This window comes from Ovis aries, chromosome 16 (genome assembly GCF_016772045.2).
Source record: "Ovis aries strain OAR_USU_Benz2616 breed Rambouillet chromosome 16, ARS-UI_Ramb_v3.0, whole genome shotgun sequence".
NCBI lineage: Eukaryota > Metazoa > Chordata > Mammalia > Artiodactyla > Bovidae > Ovis > Ovis aries.
This window is the reverse complement of record NC_056069.1, coordinates 65607868-65633482: the sequence shown is the minus strand read 5'-3', so window position 1 is coordinate 65633482 and position 25615 is coordinate 65607868. Positions and strand designations below refer to the sequence as shown.

Here is a 25615-nt window from a genome sequence, read left to right as displayed (position 1 = left end):
CCAAACCAGTTTATCTTCAGTTTCCTCTTGGTAAAACTGAGGAAATTAATAATACTTACATGCTTGGTGTGGGGAAGACTTAAGCAAGATAATGGTTATAAATTGCTTAGAACTGGAATTGATATGTGAAAATTAGGCAGTTACTATGGGGGAAAGAACCTTGAATTAAGAGTGCAGAAACTGTATGGAGACAACCTAGATGTCCATCAACAGATGAGTGGATGAATAATGTGTGTGTATGTGTGTCTGTGTGTGTGTGTGTGTGTGTGTGTGCACAGTGGAATACTACTCAGCTATAAAAAGGAATGACATGATGCCATTTGCAGCAGCGTGGATGGACTTAGAGATTACCACCTTAAGTGAAGTGAGTCACAGACAAATATCATATGATATCGCTTGTATGTGGAATCTAAAGTATAACACAAATGAATCTACAAAATAGACTCACAGACATGGAGAACAGTCTTGTAGTTGCCAAGGGAGGTGGAAGAAATGAGTTGGGAGTTTGGGATTAGCAGATGCAAACTATTATATTTAGAATAAAGCAACAAAGTCCTACTGTATAGCATAGGGAGCTATATTTGACATCTTACGATAAACCATAATGGGAAAAATATATTAAAAAGTATATACCTATCAGTTCAGTTCACTTCAGTTGCTCAGTTCAGTTCAGTTCAGTCGCTCAGTCGTGTCCGACTCTTTTTTTTTTTTTTTCCCGTGTCCGACTCTTTGCAACCCTATGAATCACAGCACGCCAGGCCTCCCTGTCCATCACCAACTCCCGGAGTTCACTCAGACTCACGTCCATTGAGTCTGTGATGCCATCCAGCCATCTCATCCTCGGCCGTCCCCTTCTCCTCCTGCCCCCAGTCCCTCCCAGCATCAGAGTCTTTTCCAATGAGTCAACTCTTCACATCAGGTGGCCAAAGTACTGGAGTTTCAGCTTTAGCATCATTCCTTCCAAAGAAATCCCAGGTCTGATCTCCTTCAGAATGGACTGGTGGGATCTCCTTGCAGTCCAAGGGACTCTCGAGAGTCTTCTCCAACACCACAGTTCAAAAGCATCAATTCTTCGGCGCTCAGCGTTCTTCACAGTCCAACTCTCAGTCGTGTCCAAATCTTTGCGACCCCATGGATTAAAGCATGCCAGGTGTGTGTATAACTAAATCATTCTGCTGTACAGTGGAAACTAATGCAACACTGTAAATCAACTATACTTCAATAAAATAAACCAAAGAACACAGCAGCTGCATTCAGGTAGAGTAGTTCTGTCATTTCCTGGAAGAATAGGAAGTTCATTTCCATGTGAAACAGAGGTCTGTGAAAGAGAAGTCTGTTCTTCGGTCAGCAATTCTTGAATGTCCCAAACATGAACTTTCAGAGCTTTTTCTGAGGCCAGACTTACAGCAACATTGAAGGGACTGGTCTCCCCTGCAGAGCTCCACAGCCTCCAGTCTCCCCCTCACCTCTCCCCACCTCTCTTACAGGCACATGTCTCATACACTCGAACATTCATCCTTAGACCAAGCCATCTCCTCCAGACTAGCATCTCGAGCTGCTGAGGGATTAAACTGAGTGAACCCACCGTCTCACCACCGTCAAGGAGGAGCCAGACCTGTACCCCAGCAGACACACTCCCATGCTCTCTCAGTCCAGCGCTGCCAGCATTCTTAAGTGTGGAGCACTTGTCAGCCTGATAAAAGCCCGTTACTTTGCATCCAGTGAGAACAAGTACTTTGGAGAACAGCAACAGTTAGCCTGTAACATGACATCTGCAGCCAATAGAATGGGTGAATTCTCACAACTTCAGCCTTTCCTTAGGGGGAAAAATATCTTTTAGAGAAGTGTTCCCTGGTTTTTATAACTGAAGAGAAGCATCTGATCCCAGATGGGAAAGTTCCTGCCCTGGGTAATTCCTACCCCGCTTAATGCAACTCCAAGTTACCTCTGTGCAAAGAAGTGAAGAAATTTCAGTGAAATTGCCCCAAGTCAGAATAGCTGTGAAAATCGTGTGCACGCTAGGACCAAGCACATGGGTTGGTGTGCACGGCCTTCAGTGCTGCATATGTCCAAAGAGCTCGGGGGAGCTGTGGCACAAATCACCCCCAGACTGAAGGAGCAGGCAATGATAATGCCAAAGAGACCTTGTATTTCTCCAGTACAGATGAGCTTCCATTTTGCATCTTACATGCAACTCAGGCTCAGAGCAGCTTCTCGCTGGGGCACTGCTGGTCCCAAAAGCAGATGAAAATGAAATGGTAAGCCCCACACTGGCTCTTAAAGCTTCTGCTCAGAAGAAGCACACATCACGCCCTTCACAGGTGATTAGTCAGTCCAAGCCACATGGCCAAGCTTAAGGTCAGAGGAGCAAGGAAAGAAAGGGGCAACGTGTATTTCAGAACAGCAATTGAGTGACTGGGAGTGTTGTGTGTATATAGCTACATTGTTATCTGGTCATCTGTGGTGTACAGTTTCATCGACGGATTGCATTTGGATGTTACAGTATTCCATTTTACTGCCTGCAATATTTAGCATTTTATCAACCAGCGGATTTTTGCAGAAACTAACACCTCTGGCATTAATATGTCTCCAGTCAATAATGCATTTAATATAGTTGATCTCACATATTTGTCTGTATCTTCTTATCATCTCCTCTGGCAGCATCTCCATCTATCCTTCTTCTCAGAAGAAATCACCTAGCCCCCTGTACACCCTGAGTTTCTCTTTTCCCCAGAATCCAGGAAAGGGGTCAGTCTTCATACAATGTCTCTGCATTTTCTTCAACTGGCTTTGCCTGTTTCAGGATGGAGGGTCTTCGTTGCATATAGGCAGATGACCTTGGAGGGGAAAATCAGACCAGAGTCATTGTTAATCTGGAGTGTTTACTTTTTCACTTTTTAGTGTGTGGGTGTGGAGGTCTGTTTGCATGATGAGCTCCCCTTTGGGTGTTTCATAACCCTGGTGTTGAGCTGTGTCGTATTGGGCCTCATGGGAGCAGCGGCCTTGAGAGATGCATGTGAAACTCATAGACCATCCCACCATCTTGCTGTGGGTGCCCATGTGTTCTGCTGCCTGGTCGGGGAACAGAGCTGTGCCTCTTATTTCAGAACCTCCATAGTCTCCCACCCAAGGATTGAAGGCTTTCTACATTATGAACGGTGTTTGTTCCACTGAAAGTGTTAGTTGCTCAGTCACATCTGACTCTTTGTGACCCTCTGGACTGTAGCCCGCCAGGCTCCTCGGTCCATGGGATTCTCCAGGCAAGAATACTGAAGTGGGTTGCCATTCCCTTCTCCAGGGGGTCTTCCTGACCTAGGAATCAAACCCTGGTCTCCTGCATGGCAGGCAGATTCTTTACTGTCTGAGCCACTAGGAAGACCCCCTAGAGGCTCCGTATTAAAGAATTAAATTGATGGTTAGTAGTTTGAATTTTAAAGTATCAATTTACTGTCACCTGTGACTGAAAACGCACTTTATAACTTGATGTTAGCCTTGTGTTCTCTAACTCCTGCTCGCTGGAGAGTAATCGCATGTAAGTGATCGCTTCTTTCCTTCCATCTTTAGTTACTGATGTGCCCTGTAAAAGTACCCCAACAGTCTTAATCCTTCTGCTGAGCTTACAAATTAGCCAGTAGGATGAGAAATCAGTGACCATAAAGTTGGAAGATGCAAGTTTCATCAGGTCTTGACTTCCTAGTGAGTACCACCTCCCTCTACCCGCTCTGAGACAACGCTTTATCTATTTTGGCCCCCCCTTTTTGGTCAAAAGTGTTTAAATTTAAATAGAATTTAATATAGCCAGGGTTTATAAAATGAGACAACAACGTATGAATGCAACAAAAGGCCTTAACGGTTTTGTAAAAGGGAACAGTGACTTGTCAAAGTGCATATTGATTTTCATTTGCTCAAAGCATTTTGGCCTCCCTAAACTGTGTAATAAGCAAGCTGACTTGCCCTCTGCACACAAACGCTGGCCGTTCACACGGCACACCAGAGCCCCTCGCCATTCTCCGTCCTCTTGCAGTTCAGTGAAGTAATCCTTCACGGAAGAGTTTCTTTGTCAAGAGGCCTCTCCTTTCCCGCAGTGCTTCTTAACTGTCTCGACTGTGGTCTGTGGTTGTGAGCACTCGCCTCCTTTCCTTTGTGTTTGAGTCTGAAACAGTAAGAGGCAAATTCAAGGAAAAAAGCTCTTGTGGTTCCATAGAATTCTAGGAACTTACAGGGACCTGCAGACCTTCAACTCACCAAGTTTAACAGATATATTTTTAAACAACTAAATTGAGGCTCCCAAGGCTGGAGGGATTTAACTGAGGTCATGTAGGTCGTGGTAGAGAAAGAACAGGAGCTCAGATCTACTCAGACTTGGGTGCTGTTTCTACTAGACAGTGCTGGGTTTCGTCATGCATAAATATCATGACTGATTTTATTGTAAAAATCAAAGTTAGATAAAGCAAGACCTTTCAAATAATAAGTATTAACTGATTGATCGCTGTGAAGCAAGATTCCTAAGGCTGGACTGAAGAGAAACGAACTAAATTGAATAGCAAGAAATAGCAGTAATGGCAGCTGTTACTACACCTTAGTATATACCTAGACAGAGTATTACAAAGCAGACACATCACTTTGCTGACAAAGGTCCGTCTAGTCAAAGTTATGGTTTTTGCAGTAGTCATGTACGGATGTGTGAGGTGGACCATAAGAAAGGCTGAGCACCAAAGAAGTGATGCTTTCATCTTGTGGTGCTGGAGAAGACTCGTGAAAGTCCTTTGGACTGCAAGGTGATCAAACTAGTCAATCCTAAAGGAAATCAGTCCTGAATATTCATTAAGGACTGATGCTGAAGCTGAAACTCCAACCCTTTGGCCACGTGATGCAGAGAGCTTCCATGGTGTTGCAAAGAGTCAGACATGACTTAGCGACTGAACAAAAACTATACCTTAACTTCTGAAGTGTGCAGGTGATAGAGGCTGGTGGCAATAAAGGATGGTTTTTCACTGAGGCTTGCACACATGAAGCTGGCTGCAAGAGAAGATATATCTGGGGGAAATACTGACACAGATGCACATCCCTAGTGGGTGTTTTCCAAGTACAGAGGCTTCAGTGTTTGATTCTAAATGGATACCTGGTCCTTTCATGCTGCAGGTCAGTACTGAATGGCAGCGTATCAGCATATCTCTTCAGCACCTCTTCTAACACAGTAGCTCCTTAGGGATCTGGTGTCTCTTTATGCCAGTGACTACTTTCTCTTGGGAAGAGAAAATTTGTAACTTATTCCTTCAATGAAAGGAATGAATACAATAGAAGGATTAATATATCGAATTGGTTTGCCATCCTGAGGTAACTGAATGGCATTTAAAATAAGAACGAGATAGAAATGAGAATTTTGAAAGAGGAAAAAATTTGATTCTTATTAAAGAGCAAGTCCTTGTCATCCTCCTTTCCGAAAATGCAGCAGTTTTAAACATTTATCACATGCATGGTTTAAAGAAGAAACAGGATATAATGTACATCAGTATATGATAGCTCAGAATTTAAGCATACATCATCTTTGCTTAAATTGGATTTTCCTGTCAACTGAAATAATCTCAAAAATGGCATAAAAAAGTAAAGGTAAATATCTGCTTTGTTTCATTATGTTAGAAACAATTTGGAGTTGGAGAGTGTCTTGAATTTTGATCAATAGTACATTGAAATTTACAAACTCTAGCTTTCTACGTGGCACAATTTAAAAAGAACACATTCTCAGAAAAATGTATGAGTTTAATGAATATTAATTAGAGGCTTAATAAAGACATGTGTTAAAATGAAACTCTCAAACTATGGCCGACCTAGTCACTGGATAATCTTTGAGTAGGCTGGAATTAGCCAAATTCCCTGTCATTCGACAGTCTTTTCTAAAAAGAGAAAGAAATAGTGATGGTGTGCATCAATCAGTTTTGTGACGACTTGATTTTCCAAAAATCCCCTTAAGGAGTTTCTCCAGTGTATTTGGAGATAATGTGGCTAAGTCATATCCGGCATGTTAAGCTCTTAAATTTGTGTGTTGCTTTCAGATAATTTGGCAGGGCACACAGCTACATTATCAAAAAGCTGAAATATTAATGGAAATATTAACCTTGTCAGATTATGAGTTGAGTTGAAATTTATCATGCGTGCCATAATATTGGGCTTTCCTTTCAGAGCACAGCACTTTATAAGGGAAGAAAGACATATTTAACAGTGACTTGATTCAGAATGTTCAAGTACAGACTTTTATTTAGGGCTTACCCCTTTATCCAATGCTGTCATGTCCAAGAGGATGTGTGCAGACCCCAAAACACAAATCCTGTCTGTGGGCTTTGGTCACTGGTCTTGCTGTCCATCAGAATCATGTGATAATTGAGAAGACTTGGGTTCTTTTCTTTTTGGCTGGTAGGCTGTTACCAACATCTTTATTCCACTCTAACTTCACAAAGATTCTTTAACACACACACAAAGAAAAATTTGGTTTACACAACATATGGAGTTGATTTCCTGTATTTTTCAAACTACCTATAAAAAACCATTCATCTGTCTACACGTGGGACTAAATTAAAGACCATGATTTATATTTGGTCATTAAATAAAGCTATGGGCATGAAAGAGAATTACTTTATTTAATTCATAGTTTTTGTTCATGGAATCTGTCCTTTAGGGAAGGCTGGCTCTGTGGTCTTGGGGGTTTGCATGTGTGCTAAATTGCTTCAGTCATGTCCAACTCTGTGCAACCCTATAGACTATAGCCCACCAGTTTCCACTGTCCACGGGATTCTCCAGGCAGGAATACTGGGATGGGTTGCCATGTCCTTCTCCAGGGGATCTTCCCAACCCAGGGATTGAACTCATGACTCCTGCATCTCCTGCATTTCAGGCAGACTCTACCACTGAGCCATCTGGGAAGCTCCTTGGGGTTTAGTTTCTGCCTACAGAATGTAGGCAGAAAATGAAAAAAAAGTGGAAAAAAGTGAAGTCACTCAGTCGTGTCCAACTCTTTGCCACCCCATGGACTGTAGCCTACCAGGTTCCTCCATCCATGGGATTTTCCAAGCAAGAATACTGGAGTGGGTTGCCATTTCCTTCTCCAGGAGATATTCCTGACCCAGGGATTGAACCCGGGTCTCCCACATTGTAGGCAGACACTTTACCATCTGAGCCACCAGGAAGTCCTGGTGGAAATGAATTTCAGGCAGAAAACGAAGGTGCTTGCAAAGGTCTCAGTTAGTTTTACCCTGAGCAACACTCAGACGAGGATGTGAGTTTGGACATTTAGTTGGATGTGGTTTCAGGTGGCCGAGTGAGGGAGTGGATCAGGGAGGATCCAGCTCCAGCTATTGAAAGGGGTAGCTAGCAACAGGGGCTCAGTCCATCTGGAAACCATCAGAGGGAAGAGCAGAAAATGCTCAGATCTGTCCACTGAGGGATGTGGATGCAGGAGCTGAGATATTTATCCCCCAATCACTTCCTCGTTGGTTGAGGCACAGGAAACTGTAAATTTAGAAAGGACCGGGCTGCAGGCAACCTCCAAGGAACGGAGAGGGAATATGGTTAGGACACCAACAACATAGGCTCCAGAACCATGACTGGAAATGAATGTAAACCATGGGAGAATCGACTGATACCTTTAAATTCAACAGAAGACTGTGCTGAGTCCACAGAGACACACAAGTTGTCCTCATAAGGTAATAATGCAGAAGAATGTCAATTGAGATTTGCAACCTGGTGTACTTTGGTTTTTCTTAGCCCTTGACTCATCTGTCATCCATCAGAAAATACAAAGCTGATTATAATCTAATTAAGCCGATCACCAGACATCTCTGTAGACACAGATTCCACTGGGATTTCTAAATAGATAGTCTAGACCAGATTCATAATCTGTTACAGCCTACATGCCAGTATTTCTTGTCACTGTTTTAGGCAGTGATATATCTGTTCAGGGTCCGCTTACTTTATGACAGAGATGAGATGGCATCTCTGACTCAGTGGAAGAATTGATGCTTTTGAACTGTGGTGTTGGAGAAGACTCTTGAGAGTCCCTTGGACTGCAAGGAGATCCAACCAGTCCATCCTAAAGGAAATCAATCCTGAATATTCTTTGGAAGGACTGATGCTGAAGCTGAAACTCTAATACTTTGGCCACCTGATGCAAAGAACTGAGTCATTGGAAAAGACTCTGATGCTGGGAAAGATTGAAGGCGGGAGAAGGGGACAACAGAGTATGAGATAGTTGGATGGTATCACCAACTTGATGGACATAAGTTTGAATAAGCTCCAGGGAAGCCTGGCGTGCTGCAGTCCATGGAGTTGCAAAGAGTAGGACATGACTGAGCGACTGAACTGAATTGACTGACTCAGTAAAGAATCTGCCTGCAATGCAGGAGACGCGAGTTCTATCCATGGGTCAGGAAGATCCTCTGGAGAAGGGAATGGCAGCCCACTCCAGTATTCTTACCTGGAGAATCCCATGGACAGAGGAGCCTGGCAAGGCCCATTGGGTCGCAAAAGAGTCAGACGCGATTGAGCAGCTAACACACAGTGACATGCCTCCTTTGTCTCCCGTCTCATCATGCCTTAGAGGATGACCAGATGAGTCTTCTGACTTTGTTGACATCAATAACACAGTTTTCTCACTAGATTGTCTCTATTTGTTTAAGTAGATTTTTAACATTATGAATCCTTTATACAATTTTGACCTCACATACAATCATCCAACACAGTGATCAATAAATAGAGAAACAGAGACCATCCCATACAGAGTAACTCAGTACACACAGTGTGCTCAGTAGCTACCAAAATGCAGTTGAGTGAAGGCAACATTAGCATAACTCGGTTCCAAACTTGAAGAAGCAAAGTCTATCATCTAAGTACTTCCTTGGATGTATCACGTATTTTGTGACTTTCAGACTTCCCAAATGTCTAACCATCTGGTTGGTCATGGAAGCCAAAATGTAGAAAAAAGAAAGTAAGAGGCAATTACATGTATTTGATGGGTGGGTAGCAAAAGATGAATAGATGAAAGAATAGCTCTACTTTGTAGTAAGGTTACAAAAGGTAGTAAAGTGCCATTTATTTTAAAAATAAATCCCAGTACCTTCTCATTGGGTTCTGAGATAATAGAGGGATCAGATTTGTATAGACACTAGATCATCAGCCAAATGTTTTGAACTCTCAATTTGTATGTAACAAGGATACAGGTTTTATTCTAAGTTTTAAAATATGGACATCCATTTTTCATGTCATTGGAAAAGACCCTGATGCTGGGAAAAATTGAGGGCAGGAGGAGAAGGGGATGACAGAAGATGAGAGGGTTGGATGGCATCACCGACTCGATGGACATGACTTTGAGCAAGCCCCAGGAGATGGTGCTGGACAGGGAAGCCTGGCATGCTGTAGTCCATGGGGTCGCAAAGAGTGGGACACGACTGAGCAACTGAACAACATTTTCCACATTATTTGTAATTTCTTGGTATTCTGAGTTCCAAGTGGCTCCATTTCTCTGGGGTCACTTGTTCTGTTAACAAACCAAAACATGACTTGATTTCTTCTATTATTGAACTCAGCTGTTCTCTATCCTCTTGCTGCTGTTTATCTTGGCCCTTGTCTGCATAATGAGAGGTCTTGCAGTTGGACAGGGTCCCTGCTCTTTCAAAATTTCACTTTAGTCCAAAATTGGAATTCACCTCCTCACCTTTAAGCTAACATGATGCTGTTGTATTGTTAGGTCATTAGTGAAATTTGGAGAATAATGGAAGGAAATTCAAGCTCAGAATAGGGATCAAATCAAAATGTGATTTCAAGTGGTTGTCGGTGTTTACCAATGGTTTTCCAACCAGGAGACACTTTGAATGTTCCCTTCCGCCTTTAGTGCAGCCTGCTGATGTGAAGTTGGGGCTCCTCTCGTATCACCAGAGGCAGTCATTCTTTCTCCCAGTGTCTTTGTCTGCTAGAGACAAAAACCCAAAATAATCAATGCCTTGCTTTGCAGAATAGTCAAATTTCCCTTTGGGTGAAGATCACTGACCCAGATCTTGCCCAGGCCTGGTATTGATGACCAAGAAGGTCATTAATCTGATCTTAAAACATAAGCCCTGCCTATCCAGGTCTCTACCATAAGCAGTACCAACAATGAACATAGGTTTTGAGATGGGATTTCTGTTTATTGTGCCCCAGACAAAATGTACCGCAGGGCATTCATTCATTCAGCAAATAACTACAGAGAAAATGCTACTTTCCAGGAACTCCTCTAGGAGTTGAGAAATCAAACAAACAAACAAACAAAAAAGTCCCCCACTTAACTACCCTTCACATCACCTGTCTCTGTGAGTGCAAGGAACCACATAAGGGGTTACGTTGCCAATGCCCACAGTAAAATCTAGTGGTATTGCTACCCCTCCAAAAAAATTTTTTTCTAAAAATATGGGGACCTCTCAATCCTTTTCCCCTAAGACTGAAATATCTACACTCTGTTTCTGTTATTGATATAGCACATAAAGAGAGCTCCTGGAAGCATGTGGTGCATGGCAGGGGCTCCTGCTCTGTTAGTTCCCCTCTGTTTTCCAAGGTATGTGGATTCCTCTAAACACCAGCCTATTCTAGTCTCATCTGACAGCTGTGCTATTAGGGACACTGTTTCCTTCATCTTTGCATTTATCATTAGTGCTCATCAAGAGTCTGGCATTCAGTGGGCAGTGATGGGTGTTTCCTGACTGGGTGAATGAAAGAAGGAAAGAACAGATGACCAGCACTCAGATATGCCAGTTCATGGAGAGACGCCCCCGACCGTGCACTGAGGCCCCACACAGGCCCACATGGGGTCTCCTGTTGACTTTGCACCTGTGTTTTCCTGGAGCAGGTTGGGGATAAGTTGTGGCAAGGCCCATTTTATCTTCATCAAGATGTACTTCTGGCCTCCCCTCTGCTCCATCATGAAAGTTCCCCAAAGTTCCAAAGTGATGTGCTCTGTGGGTGGATCCAGGGGACAAACAAGTGGACCAGTGAATCTGGGGGCAAAGCCCACTTCCCCCCCCCACTCTCTCACCACTTTGTCCAAACAGAAATTTGTTAGAGAGAAAATGTGGAAGAAGAGAAAATCTTTTGCTCTACAGATGCTCATTTAGACACACTGAATATCACCAGCTAAATCCACAATACCTGAGGAATATATAGTGTTTTCTATAATAGATTTATGTTTAAAGTACTCTAGAGTAAATATCAACTTTCAAAGATTGACTTTCTGTGATACTTCTTGTCAAAAAAAAAAAAATTACAGTTTCCTTAAAGGGAATGAAAAAGTGTCATTCTAAGCATAGTAAATGCATATTAACATATGTATAATATTGCATGCTATCATGTACAGGATTGACTGAATTTAAAGACTAAAAATATAAGAAAGGCTCATATGTTTTCACTTCTTTGTGACCCACCTATAGTTTCTCATAGATGACATTTTCTCAGAGACTAATATTTCTGACTCTATGTTTATAATAGTTCAGAATCACGAAAAAGGATTGCATGATCACCACAGAGGAAATGAAATATTTGAAAATGTGTGACTATCTTATTTAGGAAATGTGGAATATTGCTTGACTTTCAAAAGTGCAATACAGCTTGTACTTTATCTCTCAAGCGAACGAGTAGGCGAAAATGAGAGTCTTCTATCTCCGACTGACCACTGCTTTCTGGCATCTTCCTATTATTACCGTTTCACTCCTTTAAAATCACAATAGATAAATAATACCCTCGGGGAAATAACTACGCCTTCCTTTTCTTTGCACACTGCAGAACACATGCTTAGAACTCAATAAATAATCTAATAACACACTCTGACCTTGGAAAATTGGATTTTTTTTTTTAACATGTATTTCTAGACTCTGTATTTGAACTTGTTAGAGTCCTCAGATTGGCCGCTCTCTGGCCCTGTGGTGCTTTCGCTCGGCCCTTGCTGCGGCCTCGGTGGTGTGACCTCTCTCCGTCTTCCTTCCATCCTGGCTCCAGGAGCGGCTGCTGCTCTCCTTGCTGCCGGCACACATAGCCATGGAGATGAAAGCAGAGATCATCCAGAGGCTGCAGGGCCCCAAAGCCGGCCAGATGGAGAACACCAACAACTTCCACAACCTCTATGTCAAGCGGCACACCAACGTCAGGTACGCGGCACCGTCTTCCCTCCTCGGCGAGGCTGGGGAGCCCAACGCCGGGTGGCGGATGTGGGTGGCGGATGTAGGTTCCCGGAAGTCCCCGTCTTAAGCGTCATGTGCCCTTCGGGGCTGTTCATCTTGGTGCAAAGCATATGTCCACTCCACCTACCCGTGTGCGAGGGCCTCTCGGTCATTCAGATAAGAAAACAGGCCCTTCTACTTGTTGCATTTTGGGACCAGCTGTTACAAAGGGGAGAGAAGTGGCCGGTGGGGCCTTCATTCTGGGAACTCTCAGGTCGGATCTCACTGGGTCCCAGGCACCCAGGACTCTGTATCTCAGTAAGATTAGGGAGTCGGGCTCTAGGCACAAGGACTGGTTCTTCAACATGGGCTTGGCAGGGCCAGGGCTCCAGGAGCTAGCACTTTCCGGGCGGCTGGGTATCCTGCTGCCCATCAGGAATGCAGGGGCAGGGGTGGGGGCGGGGGAGTGTCTCTGGGCTCTGGGTATGGCCAGTACCCAGCATCATAAGTGACCAGCGGGCACCTTAATCAAATTACAGTGAAAGTTACAGCTTGTCCAAGAGTGGCAGTCACAGATGCTTCTCGGGGAGCCATTCCTGGAATCTTAGTAACTAGAAAACTAACAAGGGATTGTGGTCAGAAGGGAGGTCGTATAGGACCTCTTCTCCCCTGAGCTCTGGACGGGAGCCGGGTGGGCCCTCACTTCAGTCTGGGGTGGTGCTCCCCATCGTCTCTGGCCCCTCCAGACAGGCACTCTGGTCCTCACCATTCTCCATGCACACCTGTTTCTGATCCCAGTTCTCTAGAGGCCTGTCCCCATCTGTTCCATTGTGTTACAGTGGTGCTTGCTCTTCTGGCTGGGTTATCTCAGTGAGCAACCTGTGGCTGCCTTATTCATCAGGTTGCTCCTTTAGTTGTCAGGGTTACTTGCCCCTCCATTCAACAGTTTATTAACAACAACCACAAACAAAACTGAAATTGTGTAGCTCATCATCTAGAATCGAAATCAGGCTGTTTGCCCCCAACTCCAGACTTTTTCCCTTGCATGTTGCTGCATTAGGTCTGATCACTTCAGGTCAAGGATATCTGAAATTGATTAATAAGAAATAAATTTAACTGTAACTTAAAATAAAAGTGAAAATGTTAGTCACTTAGTCGTGTCCAACTCTGTGCAACCCTATGGACTGTAGCCGGCCATGCTCCTCGGCCCATGGAGTTTTCCAGGCAAGAATACTGAAGTCGGTTGCCATTCCCTTCTCCAAGGGATCTTCCCGACCCAGGGATCAAAGCCAGGTCTCCCACACTGCAGGTGGATTCTTTACTGTCGGAGCCACCAGGGAAGGCCTAACTGTAGCTTAAATGTATTGCTAAGACAAATCTCAATTTGACACGATTTTAGAAACAGGTGTGGCCCAAGCACACAAAGAGCTAATATACAATAAAGAGCTAATATACAATATTGAGAGGGAGATAACAGAAAAAAGTTGCATATCAATGCAGAATCAGGAATAAATATTTTTAAGTCCCCATCATTTTTTGGAATAATAGGAAAGAACTATGGGTGTGTATATATATACATGTGTTTGTGTGTGTGTATAAACAGAGATAGAACATTCATACATATTAATGAGTGAAATCATTAAAAACACTAGCTTGCCTTTAGGTTTTTAAGCATTTTGCCTACATGATTAAAGAAAAACAATTTATAGTATCTGATAAGTTGTATTTTACTAGAAATTGCTCTTTCTAGCCTTCAGTTCAGTTCAGTCACTCAGTCGTGTCCGACTCTTTGCGACCCTATGAACTGCAGCACGCCAGGCCTCCCTGTCCGTCACCAACTCCTGGAGTTCAGTCAAACTCATGTCCATCGAGTCAGTGATGCCATCCAGCCATCTCGTTCTCTGTCGTCCCCTTTTCCTCCTGTCCCCAATCCCTCCCAGCATCAGAGTCTTTTCCAGTGAGTCAACTCTTCACGTGAGGTGGCCAAAGTATTGGAGTTTCAGCTTCAGCATCAGTCCTTCCAATGAACACCCAGGACTGATCTCCTTTAGAATGGGCTGGTTGGATCTCCTTGCAGTCCAAGGGACTCTCAAGAGTCTTCTCCAACACCACAGTTCAAAGGCATCAATTCTTTGGCACTCAGCTTTCTTCACAGTCCAACTCTCACACCCATCCATGACCACTGGAAAAACCATAACCTTGACTAGACGGACCTTAGTTGTCTGAAAGTCAGGAATGGCCCTCCATCTCCTGCAGTATTTTTAAGACACTTATTGGTATTCAAAATGCATAAAAATAAATATTAATATGTCTGTATCTAAAGAAGATCACAGACTCTAAGTAGTTTGATATAGTCCAGGAACGCTAGACCTGCAAAAATAACAGATGACACGACCAATTTCAGGCAGTTGATAAAGAATCTGCATAATATCTGTATTATCAATTTCTATGATAATTTCTACATAATTTCTACATTTCTATCAATTTCTACAAATTACCCCAAAACTTAGTGGTTTTAAAGAACAATAGACATCTCACAGTTTCTGTGGGCTGGAGTTTTGGAGCATCTTAAGTGGTTCTGGCGTAGACTTCCCCATGAGGCTTCAGGCTGCTGGGGGATCTGCTCACGATGTGGCTTCTCACCTGGTGGGCAGGTTAACTTCCTGTTGGCAGAAGGCCTCAGATCTTCACCACTGGACCTTTTCACAGGTTGCTTGAGTGTCCTCACAATATGGCTGCTTGCTTCCCCAGAGGGAAGGATCCAAGAGAGAGCCAGGTGGAAGTTGCTGTATCTTTTATGAAAGGTCATTTCTGGCTATTCCTACAGTATTCTATTAGTTACACAAGTCACTCCTACCCATTATGGGGAGGGACAATACAAGGGAGGTGAGGATGACTGAGGCCATCTTGGAAGCCAGTTACCACACAATCTAAGGCAAAGGGTTGGTGAAGCAGCTTTAGCTGCCTTCAGAGATTGTATACAGTATGTTTGCAGTATTTAATCAAATTTAAATTCAGAAAATATATTTGGGATCCTAAAGAAAAGTGTTAATGTTAGTCACTCAGTCATGTCTGACTCTGTGACCCCATGGACTGTAGCCCAACTGGTTCCCCCCAGTCCATGGAGTTTTCCAAGCAAGAATACTGGAAGGGATTGCCATTCCTTTCCCCAGAGGCTCTTCCCAACTCATGGATCAAACCTGAGTCTCCTGCATTGCAGGCAGTCCTTACAGTCTGAGCCACGAGGGAAGCTCCTAAAGTAAATACATAACTTAAAAATACAGAAGCTTAAATGTCATGTAGTACCAGTTAATTTTAAAAGAAGTCTAAAACCTATGGCCTTTTCATCGTGAGGCAGGATGTGGGCATGGGTATACAGATATCTGAGGTCCTGCTTCAGGTTCTTTGGGGTGCACACCCAGCAGTGGGAGTGCCAGTAATTCTGTGTTTCATTTTTTTGAAGAAACATCATACTGTTTTCCATAGTGCCTATACCATTTTACATTTCCCCTAGCGTGCTTACCAGCTCTAATTCCTCTACATCCTCAGCAACAACTGTTTTGTTTTGTTTTGTTTTCAAGAAAAAGCTATCCTAATGAGTGTTAATTGGCAGTTATTTTTGTTTCATGGCCCATCTTAAATCATACCATATGTATTACTTGAAACTCAAATTGCCAGCAGCAGTTTTAGGCTTCTTTATTAGGTCTCTGGGGCTTCCCAGGTGGCGCAGTGGTAAAGAATCCACTTGGCAAGTCAGGAAATACAAGAGAAGTGGGTTCAGTCCCTGGGTCGGGAACATCCCCTGGAGGAGGACATGGCAACCCAGTCCAGTATTCTTGCCTGGAGAATCCCATGGACAGAGGAGCCTGGTGGGCTGCAGTCCCTGGGGTCTGAGTCAGACACAACTGAACACAATGCACATATTAGGCCCTTATATAAAACATAAGCATGTTGTTATGTAGGTAAAGTTGTAATGCACACACAGGTGTTATGTTCTTCTATCCTGATTCATCAAGGTTAGCTAAACACACACAAAACTCTAAGGAATCTCACATTTGCCCCCCAGCCTATACATGCCATGAGGGGAAGCTGTGCTGTCAGTTCCTTAGGCACTGTGTCCCAGATTCGTCACCACCCCTCAGGTCAGCTCAGTTCAGTTGCTCAGTCATGTCCGACTCTTTGCGACCACATGGACCACAGCACGCCAGGCCTCCCTGTCCATCGCCAACTCCCGGAGTTTGCTCAGACTCATCTCCATCGCGTCGGTGATGCCATCCAACCATCTCATCCTCTGTCGTCCCCTTCTCCTCCTGCCTTCAATCTTTCCCAGCATCAGGGTCTTTTCCAATGAGTCAGCTCTTCACATCAGGTAGTCAAAGTATTGGAGTTTCAGCTTCATCATCAGTCCTTCCAATGAACATGCAGGACTGATCTCCTTTAGGATGGACAGGTTGGATCTCCTTGCAGTCCAGGGGACTCTCAAGAGTCTTCTCCAGAACCACAGTCCAAAAGCATCGATCCTTCGGCGCTCAGCTCACCACCCCTACTACTGTTTTTGGCATTCTACTGTTTGCCTTTATCGGAGAAGACGACGACACCCCACTCCAGTGCTCTTGCCTGGAGCATCCCAGGGACGGAGGAGCCTGGTGGGCTGCAGTCCATGGGGTCGCTAAGAGTCGGACATGACTGAGCACCTTCAGTTTCACTTTTTACTTTCATGCATTGGAGAAGGAAATGACAACCCACTCCAGTGCTCTTGCCTGGAGCATCCCAGGGATGGGGGAGCCTGGTGGGCTGCAGTCCATGGGGTCGCTAAGAGTTGGACATGACTGAGCACCTTCAGTTTCACTTTTTACTTTCATGCATTGAAGAAGGAAATGGCAACCCACTCCAGTGTTCTTGCCTGGAGCATCCCAGGGATGGGGGAGCCTGGTGGGCTGCCATCTATGGGGTCGCACAGAGTCGGACACAACTGAAGCAACTTAGCAGCAGCAACTGTTTGCCTTTATAGTACTTGTTATTACTGTAACTGGACATTAGTTGGTGTCCTTTCTTGTTTAATGCTTCCCCCAAACTCAGCTCTGAGCTTTAGGAAGATGCATCTCATTTCCTGGAAGTTAGTAAAGAACCCAGAATTTTGTCTTTCAATCAAAAAACAGGATATAACTTTTATGATTTTGCTTCTTCTACTTAGGAATACTTACAATATAAAATCACATAACAGTTCAAACGGAAGCATACTCCTTTGATATCAGAATTATGACACTGTAATGAACTGTCAGGATGAAGACCACATAAGCCAGAATGGGAAGGAGAGGCTGGCCCTGAGAGGAGAAATGTTGTCAGTAACAGTGGACTAGAATAGAGAAAGTGTATCGCATGGCTTTCTTCCCCGATCTTAATTATAAAAATGTAACATCAAAAAAATTAATGGGACAGTTTAGCAACATGTCTGTGTATTCCATACCCAGGGGAATGATGTTTTGCAAGAATATAAAATGTAAGAAATTGTCCTCTTTTAATGGGAAAGACTACCATTGCTTTCTTAGCAAATATAAACTTGCAAATATGGCACCCACTGGTTTGTTCCCACAGTATCCTCTATGCAGACATTGTTGGGTTCACCCGTCTGGCCAGTGACTGCTCCCCTGGAGAGCTCGTCCACATGCTGAATGAACTCTTTGGAAAGTTCGATCAAATTGCAAAGGTAAGTATTAGTGATTGCTTTCTATTTTGAAGATATATAAAATTGGGGCTTCCCTTTTCTTGATCCTTACCAGGTTTTTGCCTCTTCATAAAAGCATCCTTTAGGAATCTTATTTATAGATTTGTTGGATTTATTTGCCATTGATAAGTCTCAGACCTACATTGGGAAAGAGAAATGCTGTGGCGTATAATTAGCATATGCTTTCGTTTAAGACTCTGGCTTATATATAATTCAGCACACATATAATAAATGCATTCAAGATAACGAGACTTGATTTGCACGTCTCTCTGCACTGTGCTGTTCTTAGCTTCTCTTTTTAGGCATTTTGATGTCAATGAGTTGGAAACGTAATTTCCTCTCCAGTTGTAACCTTTACATATCCACGGTGTTAAGCGGCATGCTGGGAAAATCCTTAAGACAGGATGCTTCCCTTCTTCCTAAGGCCTTATTTACTGCTGTCTCATTTTCATCCATTGGCCTTTGTGCTACTTGCAGAGATGTAAGCTCAGTATTCACCATTCATATGCTCAATTGTGGGAAGTTTCATAGAGAAGAAATGATGATAGCTTATTTAAAACCATACCAGACCTCACTCCAGACTTATTTATTGGAACAATTAAGATTTCTGGTGGGAATATTTGGTGTTTTTTCTTGCTTGCTAGCCCTCTATTTCTGTCTCATAAAATGTTTCTGGCCTTAATTTTTGTCTGTGAATGGTTCCCAACAAAAATCCTTTACTATGCTTATCAAAATGTATTTTTTTACATTAGGAAGAGTTAGTTCTAAGTTTGGTTCATGGTGAAATTTCCCTCACACTTAAACAGTAGAGAACATTGCAGCCAAGCTCCTAGGCACCAATCTGGCTTTCAGATGTTCACAGAGTCACTCCTGGGTCAGGCTCCCCATGAGACAGATGCCTTATGTTGCCCAACTGACCGTGACAGACGTCACTGGGGATTCTAAAAAATTCACTGAGAGTACAGCTCTGTTTCCTTCCTTTACCAAACAAAGGAAAAGGTTGAGTTGGGGTTGGGAGGGCTCATCTTTAGGAAAAAAAAGAAAACAATGTCTTGACTATATTCTTCATGAAGGAGCAGCCAGTTTTCTATGTTGCCGATTATTGGTTCCTTGTGACCTAAGTGGGGAAAAGGAAGTACTTGTCAATGAATTATTATTAAACCAAATAAAAACATAGAGAGATATCTGTTAAAAAATAACATCTTGAAAGTTCAAGTTAATAAAAGGCCACTTTTGCTGCACTGCCTGGTGACAGGTTAGGAGGAAACTGTCCTATCTTGGCCAGTGACAGCAAGGTGCAGTGTTCTGATGGCATTTTCCCTGCGTGCAAGGCTGTGTCCAAATTACTTCTCTTTAAAAGGACACCGATCATACTGGATTAGGGGCCCACCCTACTCCTGTATGGAGAAGGAAATGGCAACCCACTCCAGTATTCTTGCCTGGAAAACCCCATGGACAGAGGAGGCTGGTGGGCTACAGTCCATGTGGTCACACTGAGCAAGAAATACTTTCTACTCCTGTATGACCTTATCTTAGCTAATTACATCTACAATAACCCTACTGCCAACTAAAGTCCCATTTACAGGTACCAGGGGTTAGTATTTCAACGTATGAATTTGAGGAGGACAGAGTTTATATCACATAGAAGAGGTAATCGGTGTGATTTCCTGCTCCTCTCTGATGATTATAACAAAGGAATGTCCAGGCAATATCAGAGTCTGGACTAGGATAGCTTGGTCCATGCATTGTTGGTCAGCATTCTTTGGATAGCAGTTAATGTTTCATAGTTCAGATCATGCAGTCAGAGAGCCTTGTAAGCAAACAGCTCAGTCCACTGAATGAATGCTACGAAAAGCACATTACTTTACATTAAGGAACTCAGCATCATTGCTCATTCACTGTGATATTTTATCCACTTTATTGAGGTATAGTTGACATACAAAAAGCTATACATATTTAATAGATACAACTTATTGAACTTTAGGGATACACCCTTGAAACCATCACTACAATCTATGCCATAAACATCTATCACCTACAGATCTTCACTTTGCCCTTTTAATTTATTACATTATCATTATCATCATCTTATTATTATTTTGGGATTAAAACACTTAATTTAACATCTACCTTTGCAGCCTGTAGTTAGGTACACAGTATAGTATTATTAGCTGTAGACACCGTGCTGTGCAGTAGATCTCTAGGACTTACTCATCATGCGTAACTGGAACCTTTTACCCTTTGAGCAGCACCTCCCCATTTTCCCCCTCTCCCAGGCCTGGAAACCGCCATTCTACACTCCGTTTCTGTGCTTGACCAGTGAGGTTCCTCATACAAGTGGTATCATGTAACATTTGTCATTCTGTATCTGACTTATTTCACTTTGTTGTTGTTGTGGTTCAGTCGCTCAGTCATGTCCAACTTTCTGCAACCTCATGGACGGTAGCACACCAGGCTTCCCTGTCCATCACCAACTCCTGGAGTTTGCTCAAATTCATGTCCGTTGAGTCAGCGATGCCATCCAACCATCTCATCCTTTGTCGTCCCCTTCGCCTCCTTCCTTCAATCTTTCCCAGCATTAGGGTGTTTCTAATGAGCTGGCTCTTTGCATCAGGTGGCCAAAGTACTGGAGTTTCAGCTTCAGCATCAGTCTGTCCAATAAATATTCAGGACTGATTTCCTTTAGGATTGACTAGTTTGATCTCCTTGCAGCCGAAGGGACTCTCAAGAGTCTTCTCCAACACCACAGTTCAAAAGCTCAAAGAAGGCTGAGAGCTGAAGAATTTATTTCAATTAACAAATCAAATTCAACAGCACATTAAAAAAAATCATATACCATGACCAAATGGGATTTATCTCTAGGATGCAAGTTGGATGGCATAGCAGATCAATTGATGAGATATATATACTGCATTAACATAATGAAGGATAAGAAACACATGCTCATCTCAATCAATTGCAGAAAAAGCATTTGACAAAACTGAACACCCTTTTATGATTAAAAACTCTGAACTAATAAGGAACTCAGCTCAACATAGTAAAGCTGTATATGAAAAGCCCACCGTGAACATCATATTCTGCAGTGAAAACCTGAAAGCTTTTCTTCTAAGACTGGGGAGAAGACAAGGACACCTGCTCTCACCAGCTCATTTCAGCACAGTGCTGGAAGTTCTTGACACAGGCCTTAGGCAAGAAAAAGAAATGCATTTAAATATAAAAAGTAGTAAAATTATCACTTTTTGCGTATGATATGACCTTATATGTAGAAAACTTTAATGAGTCCACAAAAATTTGTTGTTGGTGGTGGTTGATGGTTTAGTCCTGAAGTCATGTCTGACTCTTGCAACCCCATGGACTGTAGCCCACCAGGCTCCTCTGTCCATGGGATTCTCCAGGCAAGAATACTGGAGTGGGTTGCTGTTTCCTTCTCCAGGAGATCTTCCCAACACAGGCCTTGAACCCGGGTCTCCTGCCTTGCAGGCAGATTCTTTACCAACTGAGCTATGAGGGAAGCATAAAAATCTGTTAGTACTAATGAACTCAGTAAAGTTGCAGGATACAAAATATGTATACAATAATCTGTCGTGTTTCAATACACTAACAATGAAGTATCTCAAAAGAAAATCAAGGAAACAATTCCATCTACATTATCATCAAAAAGAATGGAAAACTTAGGGATAAACTTAACTGAACAGACTGTGTATTCAGTCATGTCTGATTCTTTGCGACCCCATCAACTGTAGCCCATAAGGCTCCTCTGGCCATGGGATTTCACCAGCAAGAATACTGGAGTGGGTTGTCATTTCCTACTCCAGGGAATCTTCCTGACCCAGGGATCAAACGCACGTCTCCTATGTCTCCTGCGTTGGCAGGCAATTCTTTACCACTGCACCACCTGAGAAGCCCTAACTAAGCAAGTGAATGACTTATACACCAAAAACTATAAAACATTGATGAAAGAAATATAAATAGACACAAATACGTAGAAAGATATTCCATATTCATGGATTGGAAGGATTAATATTGTTAAAATAGTACCCAAAGCCATCTACAGATTCAATGCAATCCCGATCAAAATCCCAATGCAGTTTTTACAGAAATAGAAAAAAAAATCAGTCCTAAAATTTATATAGAATCACGAGAGACCACAGATATCCAAAGCAATTTTGAGCAAGAAGAACAAAGCTAGAGGCTTCATAATTCCTGATTTCAAAATATCTTCCAGCTACAACAGTTCAAACCAGCAGGATACTAAGAACAGACATACAGAGCAACAGAATGCAATAGAGAGACCAGAAATAATCCCATGCAGTCAACTGGTCTTTGATAAGGCTACCAAGAATTCACTGTTATTAATCTTCCTGTTTCTAGACTCAGAATACATATTTAGGAAGTGAAAGTCACTTAGTCATGTCCGACTCTTTGCAACTCCGTGGACTATATAGTCCATGGAATTCTCCAGGCCAGAATACTGGACTGGGTAGCCTTTCCCTTCTTCAGGAGATCTTCCCAACCCAGGGATCGAACCCAGGCCTCCCACATTGCAGGCAGGTTCTTTACCAGCTCAGCCACCAGGGAAGTCCAAGAATACTGGAATGGGTAGCCTATCCCTTCTCCAGGAGATCTTCCCAACCCAGGAATCAAAGAAGGGTCTCCTGCACTGCAGGCAGATTCTTTACCAATTGTGCTATCAGGGAGGTAAACCTGATTAATAAACAATATTTTTCCCTTTTATTATATAAAATTGCTACCAAGATTTATGAACACATCCTCTACAGTGCTGTAGATAAGCATGAAAGTACACAAGCTCTCTATGAGACAGGGAAAGAAATATGCAAAAACCTTCAATAAATCTATCGCATGCTTTAAGGACAAAAAGATCTTATGTTCATTTTATTATTTCAAATATTTTCAGTTTATCCATAAGTCTGTGGGTTAAGAAGGGAAAAGAAATCTGTGTTTGGTACTTCTTTATCTATATATTTATTTTAAATTTGAGTGAAGAGTCCATAAGCTAGTTGAAAAGGTTAGAAATGGATGTAGGATTGATGCATATGAATGAAATCGATCTTGATATTGTAATATAAATACAGCCCAGCCAAGAAAAATGAGTTCGTCTAACTTGATATTAAAATGGTTTAACCTAAGGTCAGAATTAAGTTTTAAATCACTTGGCAGTGTTGAATGGTGGCTCATTATACTGCATTATACTGTAGTGATATTTGTCGGAAGCTACATGTCTGCAGGTAAGAATGCGCTTCAGCTTTGAAAGAAGTGAGGAAAACCATGAATGTAGTAGGAATTGACATACAATTCTGATTCCAGTTGAGTTCTGATCACCATTTTTAATCCTGAAAGATTCTGCTCTGCACAGAACGTTTCATTTCACCGTCAGTATTTGGGGATGTTCAGACTATAAAGCACGGGCCTATCTTCCCATTTCTCTGCTAAGTGTAATTCATTCCAGAATATTCTCTCAGCCTTCCCCTCCCACCCCTTCCCTTCATCCTTCTTGCTTTGGCAGAGGGGTGTGTGGGTGAGGGTGGCTCAATCTCGATGGGCAGTTAAGGGAAACTGAACGAGTTCACGGCTTCTCAGGTTGGCACGGTGGTGAAGAATCCACCTGCCAATGCAGGAGACTCAAGACACAGGGCTTCAATCCCTGGGTCGGGACCATCCCCTATGGAGGAGGGCATGGCAGCCCACTCTAGTATTCTTGCCTGGAGAACCCCATGGACAGAGGAGCCTGGCGGGCTACAGTCCATAGCGTCTCAAAGAGTTGGACACGAGTGAAGCATCTTAGCACACAAGCAATGCAGCTGAAATTCTGTGACTTCTTTTTTCAGGAGAATGAATGCATGAGAATAAAAATTTTAGGAGACTGCTACTACTGTGTGTCCGGACTGCCTATATCTCTCCCTAACCATGCCAAGAATTGTGTGAAAATGGGACTGGATATGTGTGAAGCCATAAAGTAAGTGTGATGAGTAGTAAGAGCCTTTTAAACTGCATAATGCATTTTCATTGTCGTTCTTACAACTGTTTCTGGTTTTTTGTCTACTGAAACTATATACATGACTGTTTATTTAAATAGAAACGGGCCAGGACTCATTTATTGGCATGTGAGAACTCAGTCCAGAGGAAGGCTCTGTGTTTTGTATTGTTATTATGAATCTTATTTTACAGGAACACTGTGTTAGAAATCTATGGGAAGGGGCTGTGTCATTAATTTCAAAGATAATCTCTTTGTAAACAATTGAAAAGTCTCTTCCAGTCTAAAGGGACGATTTTGTACTCGTAATGTCTCTCTTGATTTTTGACAAGTACATGTAAATTGTAAGAGAGAAAGTAGTTTTTACCACCAGACTGCTATGAAGAGGAAAATCCAGCCCAGAATAACTCCATCTAGTCAAACACACTCAGCTCTGGGAATGTAGTTTCAGTTTTTATCTGTAATAGTTTTCCGCTTTGTATCTATAGTTTCTTTCATTGTAAGATTTGTAGAGAATATTTGCTTACAAAGAATAATGGCATCATTACAGCTGACAAGTGTAGCGTGGAAATGTGAGCTACAAAGTGAATTTTCACTGCTGGTACCGTAATGCATACTTCCTTATAAGTGCCTTCATAGAAGCCCTGATAGTCTTATAAATGATAAAAGCTCTTGTTTGTTGATTGTTTGATTGAAAAATTTCAGTTTAAGGGTTTTTTGGTAGGGGATTGCCTATTTTTGGTCAAGTGATTTTCTCTTCTCCTCCACGTATTTTTGTTCTAAATGGGATGGGAATTATGTGCTTGATGTTCAAATTCCTTTTCTCAGGGTTGAGTAACTGGGACGTTACGTGAGAAAGCAACAAATCAAGTTAGTGGTCGCTGTGTTTAGCCCACTGTGGTATTGGCCATAGGCTGAAATGGACTGAGAGATTTGACGGTGGGTTTCCAGTGCTTTCCAGGGAAGGATGATGAAACCTCCAGCCTCAGCAGAGTCTGCGGACCTGAATGTCCAGACTCACTAGCTCAGCGGTGTCGGGGCCACTACGTGGTAGTCAGGAATGGGTGGGCAGAGACATAGGGAGGAAAGGAAGGAAGAATCGAGAGGGCAGAGGTGGGCAGTGTGGCCTCAGCTTGCCGCCTGAGATACTTTGTATGGGAATTAGCTGTCCCCCCTGCTTCTCCCCCAAAATAAATCATCTGTCTTCTCGGAGGTATAAGAAAAAAAAAAAAAAAGCTTTTCGACTGTATTCTAAAAGTCATTAATTATTCAAGACATTATAGTCTAGATGTAAGTGCAAGTCAATCCATGTAAAATTAACAGATTGTCTCACATTTGTAACCACCCTGGAAGCCACCTTCATGTTTGAAACTAAACATGGGAGGAAACGGACTTTATGAATGGGTTTTGTGAAGGATGGAATTTTGTGAATCAGTAGCACATTTGATTCAACAAAATACCCTTTTGTTGTCGTTGTTTAGTTGCTCAGTCGTGTCTGACTCTTTGTGACCCCGTGGACTGTAGCCCTCCAGACTCCTCTGTCCATGGAATTCTCCAGGCAAGAATACTGGAGTGGGTAGCCATTCCCTTCTCCAGGGATCGAACCTGGGTCTCCTGTACTGCAGGCAGATTCTTTACCATCTGAGCCACCCGGGAAGCCCAGGGAAAGAGAGAACACCTCGACAAATTTTGGAAACTCTTTGTTCTCTCTCACATATGAAAGCAATC

The 25615-nt window shown here is 42.8% G+C and overlaps 1 protein-coding gene across 1 annotated transcript in view; it reads left to right on the top strand.

Annotated features, from left to right (window-relative positions):
- The window catches only part of ADCY2 (adenylate cyclase 2), a 455956-nt gene that overhangs the window by 294092 nt on the left and 136249 nt on the right, over nt 1–25615 (top strand). The window contains exons 5-7 of the mRNA XM_027980173.2: nt 12010–12158; nt 17766–17877; nt 23742–23869. Coding sequence (XP_027835974.1) covers nt 12010–12158; nt 17766–17877; nt 23742–23869 — 389 coding nt within the window. The remainder of the gene's footprint in view (nt 1–12009; nt 12159–17765; nt 17878–23741; nt 23870–25615) is intronic.